The following is a 6076-nucleotide window of genomic DNA, read 5'->3' on the forward strand; positions in this document are numbered from 1 at the left end:
GGCAAACCAGGTTTTGGTTGGGAGCATAGTTGGTCTCGGTCGGCGTCAGTGATCAGCAGCCCCTCCCTTTGCTTTTATAGGCACCGCACGGGCACGGCGCGCGCTGCCGCGTTCTACAACCTCCCCGGCCTGCATCCGCTTCAAACAGCAGAGCTCGAGATGGCCGACTGGGGTCCCGTGGTGGTGGCGGTGGTGCTGTTCGTGCTGCTGTCGCCGGGCCTGCTGCTGCAGCTGCCGGCCAAGGGCGGCCGCCTCGTGGAGTTCGGCAACTTCCAGACCAGCGGCGCCTCCATCTTCGTCCACGCCATCCTCTTCTTCGCGCTCGCCGCCATCTTCCTCATCGCCATCGGGGTGCACATCACCACAGACCCTTAGCCTCTGGCGGTCTGGCCTCTCTGCCCGCCCGGGATTGGCATGTTCGCTTGAACTTATCAGTCGGCTTATCAACTAATTAAGTATTTTTCTCTCACAATAAAACAGCTTCGAGCGGCTTTAATACGCCGAACATGCCTGCCTACTGTATATAAGTACATACGCTTTATGTCAGTCAGTCGGTATCTGTATCAGTACCCATGTGCATACAACTAGCAAGTGTTTCTATGGCTGTAATCTAGTTGTTCAATGAAGCAGCAAGAAACCCCGATTGTTTGCTTTCAGAGACTTGCAGTCGATTGTTTACTCATTTCCATTATAGCATAACAGAAATACATGAGTTTGATAGAAGCCAAGAAAAGAGCAGAACTAGAAAAGGTATCAGAAAACTAAACCTGAACCTGCAAAAGCTAAAGCTCTGACTCAGAACTTACCTAATTGACCCAACCCAGCCATCCATCATCTTATTAGTTACACGACTCCACGACTCAACTCGAGATTCTTCAATTTCATTTCACACGACCGATCCCCTGTTTCTCTTGCAATTGGGTCGCAACAGTCTCCACCTCACACCCATATTTCCAGGCCATAAGGCCTGAAACAAACCAGAACTCGTGCTTTGCTGGCCAACTGAACGAATCTGAACCTCTGAAGCATGTCTATGTATATATAAGTTTTATGCCCTCATTTTCAAATTGCAAGTCGTTTTGGCTTTTCTAGACACTTATACTATGTATCTAGACGTTGTGTATAAGCTATATATCTGAAAAAGTAAAAACGACTTACAACTTGGAATCTGGAGAGTACATAGTATTTAGTACAAACATCAACGCAAGCCGGCGTCCTTACAACCAAGGCACCACCATTTCACCACTAAATTTTGCAAACAGACATGTTCCAGTGCGCAAAAACTCCGATCACATTTCATTTCATTTCAGTCTTCCTTCTGTGCCTAGGACAACCACTCGACCATCACTGCCGTAGCACATCACATTGCATTCACAAGACCAGAGATTGGACCACGCACAGGGTGGCGTGGTTCACCAAGCAGCATAAATTATGTACTGAACAATTCAGACAACACTTTCATCAAAAAAAAAAAACAGCAACACGATCCGTAGGTCGGGCAGGTCAGGTCACCACCACCTTCTGAAGTTCAGTCACCTCCGGTTGCTCCTGCGTGGAGATGATAAGGCCTTCTTTTCCTCAACGTATTCGGTGAATCTAACCCTTGGTCCCTGAGTTCAAACAACAGGTTAGCTTCCATGGATCAGCTCACATTTGCCTGCCTGGTCAGGTCAAGCAAAACTAGGTCATTCAGCAGTTTCAGGGCACAGCAACTACTCACAGGGATTCTGCAGTGGGAATTTAGATCCACGAACATCTGCTGGCAACGCTTTCTGGCCACCTCCTCCACTCGAGAGGCCTGTCTGCAAGCTGCTTGTGTTGATTCTCGCTGCAATTTGAAACGACGATAAGAATTGAGGATTTTGTAAACTTTGGTGAATACAAAACTGCTGTGCCGTTAGCAAGCATTTTTTTTTTTGAACGTAAGTTAGCAAGCATATTCAAAGCGAATTTCAAACACTAAAAGAGCCAATCAATAATGTAAAGGAGATGGGAAGCTCGGGCTGAGGACAGTCCAAAGCTATAACCCTTTTAGTCACTTGACAGCATAAGTTTCCATGTAACAAGTCCAAGTTCACTCTCAATTGTCAGATCTTTCTCAATATGGAAATAGTTCAACAAGTAACAAACAATTACGATTTCGCCCCTAGGATAACCCACATCATACATGAATTAACACAAACCACAAATATATAAGACAAGGATTGCAGCTAAGCCATAGGTTTTACAATATATGTGTGGGTACTGGGTAGAAATCACCTTGTTGTATAAGCTATTCAGCTAGAGTAAGGTTGATATGGACTTTTACAATGTCTACATGTCATCAGTGACCAACAAAAAAAGTTTAGCTCCATTCATAAATGACAGTTTATGATCACAATGGTTGGATCAGTTCTGGCTAAAAATTCTAGCATGGAATGCATCCTTGCATTTCTATGGTTACCAAACACATAGATTCAGATATATTCTACAACCATGCTGCCCAAAATTATGCTAACCATGTTAGCAAGAAACTCAATAGGCGCAGAAGACAAAAACCTAGTGTTGTGGGGTTATCATGAAAAAGTATTCCTGAAAGCCTAACAAAATTCTAATATAACATATCATTAGGAGATAGGTCCTGATCCTAACAAAGTATTCAGATTCGATGATCACCACAAGTCAATGTAAAACTCGTCATACTAGTGAAGAGTGGATATAGCATTCCTAACTGCAGAAAAACTTCATTTTTTTTAGATAAAGGATAGTTTATATCCGGCTTCATCTACACCAGGGTAGAATCAGGCCAATTATTAAAAAGTTTGGGCCGACGGCCGACGGACAAGAACCAAAACGAGTCTACAACCAGACTCGAGGATAACAAAGCGTGATAACAAAACGAGTCTGCAGAAAAACTTCATGATAAGGAAAAGAAAACAAAATCTGAAATGCACGGATTTATACTTACTTGGCCAGCAGGCTTCTCCAGCAGACTCCTAAGACTGACCGCCTCCTTCAGTAAGTTACTTATTATGTCATCTGCTTCTTTCATCTGCTTCCTAGAGAACTCAAAAGCTCGGTCAGCATGTAGACGAAATGTACAGCAGTCCAAGCACATGCAGATACCCTTACACCCCCTTGTACTCCTCTTGAGTATTCCTTTCTTTGGAGAAAGCTTCTTAGGAGACAGAGCTCTTTTTCCCATTGAATGGGCACCACTTGGCCGTGATATGCCTGCTTTGCTTGATGGTGATTGAGTGAACGGAACACATCCAGACATTTCCTCCATTGATAAGGATCTGTCAACAGCACAGGGATCAGAAGGTCTGCAGACCATTTGTATGTCATCGTCAAGAAGCTGATCATCAAGAGAAACCACAGAATCCTGAGGTTGTTGTGCACAATGCCGATGCAACAATGGTATCACTCTCTTGGTAGGGCTACCAAATCCAACATCATGACATCCTGAGTCCAAGTTTTGGCACTGCGGTACTTCAGCGAATTCAGCATTATCTTGCAGATGTGCAGCCAAGGATTCATTTGTGACACAGAGCTGAGCCTGCTCTTTGGAAACATAGTCACCCTTGTCTGAATTTTCCTCAACTCCATCTAAAGGTAACGGTTCTTGTGCAGCCCCTTGCACTTCAGCCATGCTGTTTTCTGAAGAGATTTCTGATGCAGCAAGCTGAAATTCTCTACTAACCAGAGCATAGCCCCCATCTGATTTTACTGCTTCATCGTGTATGCTTCTTTTGACTTCATCTCTTCTGCATTCCTCTGGAGACTCTTCTGATACAACAAGCTGTCCAATGGCCTGGCTATTGTCCCCATCTGATGTTAATTCACCCTCAAAACAAGTTAGGGGGCCTTGACTTGAAGCTAAAGCTTCTTGCTGCATCACATTTTGCACTTCAACTGCACTGCAATCAGGAGGAGACGTTTCTATAACAGGAGGCTGAAGCTGTCTGTCATCAAGAACATGACTGACATCTGCTTTTGGTGGCTTTTCTTCTTCCATTATTTCAGCTTGAGCTCTATTGCATTCCTGAGAAGATTCATCAGAGACAACAAGACACTGCTGCCCACTGGCTGAGGCATCATTCTCATTTGATGCTAGCCGCCTTTCCTCTGCAATTTTTCGAATTTTGACCCTGTCACTTTCCTGAGCAGAGATTTCTGAAACAGCAAGGCAACAGCACACAGTGAGGCAAACGAAATCTAAACGAGGTACCACTTAATCACCATCAATTGAACCCCGAGCAGGTATCTTACCATTCTCCATGAGAAATGGCAGCATCCGCTTGTAGCTGAACGAGCTTGGATGATGAACAAACCTCGACCTTGTGCATCGGGCAAGCAACTGAAACACATAAGAACATATATTCTCCATTAATTTCGGAAACTAGAGCAATATAGTGTTCACAAGCTATATTGCTCCAGATAACGAATCTAGAGCAATACTTATGGTCATCCCCCAAGGTTTTAATCCTCCTATACTGTTCACAAGCTTATACGTGATAACGAAACTAGCTGAGTAGCAGCAACATAGTGTTCCTACACAGCTAGTCGAAAACCACGCGCAAAACCATATCCTGCTGCCAAAAACAGCTAGTAGAAAATATGGGCATGAAGATGCTCCAACATCAAACTCACCGGCATGTTGGTTAGGTCATGAGGGACAGTCTTGATCTCTTCCCTGACATTGTTGCAAGCATCCTTCACATCGGTGTCTCCTCCGGTGTTCACCACCACCGGCTCCACAGAATCCATGGCTTCAGGTTCGCAGTGGCTAACGCCTACAGATTCATCAGCCAACCGAGAATCAGATGCGCCGAGCCCATCCTTTGAGTGCGCAGCCGTGTCTTGCGGGAGCACCTCCTTGCCAATTGAGCTATCTGAACCACCAGGACACGGGCGTGCAGGGAGACAGCGTAAGCACAGGAATGCGAGCCGAACCAGACGAAGACGAATCTAGGAGGAGACGGGGAGGATTTACCGTTCTTCGTCATCTCGTTCAGGAAAGGCAGCAGGCGCCGGTACCCAAACGAGCGCGGGTCGCGGACGAGCTTGGACCGCGGAGGAACCTGATCCAGCGGGGAACCAATCCAGATATCAGATGCTGAAATCACAGAAAAGGCAATGCAAGCAGGCACCAGATAAATCAAGAAACGAGCGCCCAACTTACCAACTTCCGGTCAAGGTCCCCGGCCGCCGCCGCCTCAGCAGCAGCCGACACGGCCTCCGGAGGAGTGCTCTCGACAGATCCGGGCTTCACGGGTGTGACGCACTCGGGGGAGGTGTCGAGGGAGCCGGCGGCGGGCGGGACGACGCGGCGGAGGCGGAGGTCCTTGACGGAGACGCCGTCGACGCCGCTGTGGAGGAGCAGCTCCGCGTGGCGGCGAGATGTGACGCCGCCGAGGCGCGTGGCGGCAGGGGTTGGATGGCCCGGCATGTTGGCTGGGTCCGCGCGCGCGCTAGGCTAGGGGCGTCCGCGTCTGAGTGGGGCTGTGAGACGGAGAGGAGGGACGGGGGGAGAAGAAGCGGCGGGTTTTGGCGGCAAAAGCTCGAATCCTTTGGCGCCAAAATAGTAGTAGGGGCGGGAGGTGGGCGGGCTGTGTAAGCTGTGGCCTGAGCACGGGGCCCTGGGTGAAATGTGGGTCCCATGTCGGTAGGCGGGGACGAAGGAGGGATCCTTGACTTTTATTCCAGCGTAGCCTTTGCCTCCTTTTTTTTCATTTTGAAACATCTTCTATTTTCTTTGACTTCATGTATATTTAGTATATTTATTTAAATCCCTTCCTTATTTTTACATATAAAAACGCATGCATTATGGTTCATTATTCTTTCTTGCATCTGCACTCATCCATTCTAGAGACTTAATTCAACATGTTGTGAAAATGTAATTCGATAAATTGTGACGCCCTAATTCAACATTAAAAAACATGGCATGGGTACTTATTTATGATTGTTTGAATTTTTTATTTATATAAGTCAATCCGATCAATATATTCAAGATGTTAAAATTCTAAAAGCTCACAATACTATTGCAGTAGCTATTGAAAAGGATACCAGGGTTGAGGGGGAAGTTTTTCTAGAA

The 6076-nt window shown here is 46.4% G+C and overlaps 1 protein-coding gene across 2 annotated transcripts; it reads right to left on the bottom strand.

Annotated features, from left to right (window-relative positions):
- Positions 1-385: 385 nt before the first annotated feature.
- On the bottom strand, positions 386-5521 carry LOC136461941 (uncharacterized). Of its 2 annotated transcripts, none has more exons than XM_066461333.1 (7): positions 5165-5521; positions 4976-5063; positions 4633-4775; positions 4252-4339; positions 2948-4155; positions 1721-1828; positions 386-1610 (listed from the first exon to the last, which is right to left on the bottom strand). In XM_066461333.1, the coding sequence occupies exons 1-7, from the start codon at positions 5429-5431 to the stop codon at positions 1533-1535; spliced, it is 1980 nt and encodes a 659-aa protein (XP_066317430.1). In that variant the 5' UTR covers positions 5432-5521; the 3' UTR covers positions 386-1532. The 2 variants fall into 2 exon arrangements, with proteins under 2 accessions (XP_066317430.1, XP_066317429.1); XM_066461332.1 differs by having other exon boundaries at positions 4633-4874.
- Between the last annotated feature and the right edge of the window lie 555 nt (positions 5522-6076).

Source organism: Miscanthus floridulus, chromosome 6, assembly GCF_019320115.1.
Source record: "Miscanthus floridulus cultivar M001 chromosome 6, ASM1932011v1, whole genome shotgun sequence".
NCBI classification, from domain to species: Eukaryota; Viridiplantae; Streptophyta; class Magnoliopsida; order Poales; family Poaceae; genus Miscanthus; species Miscanthus floridulus.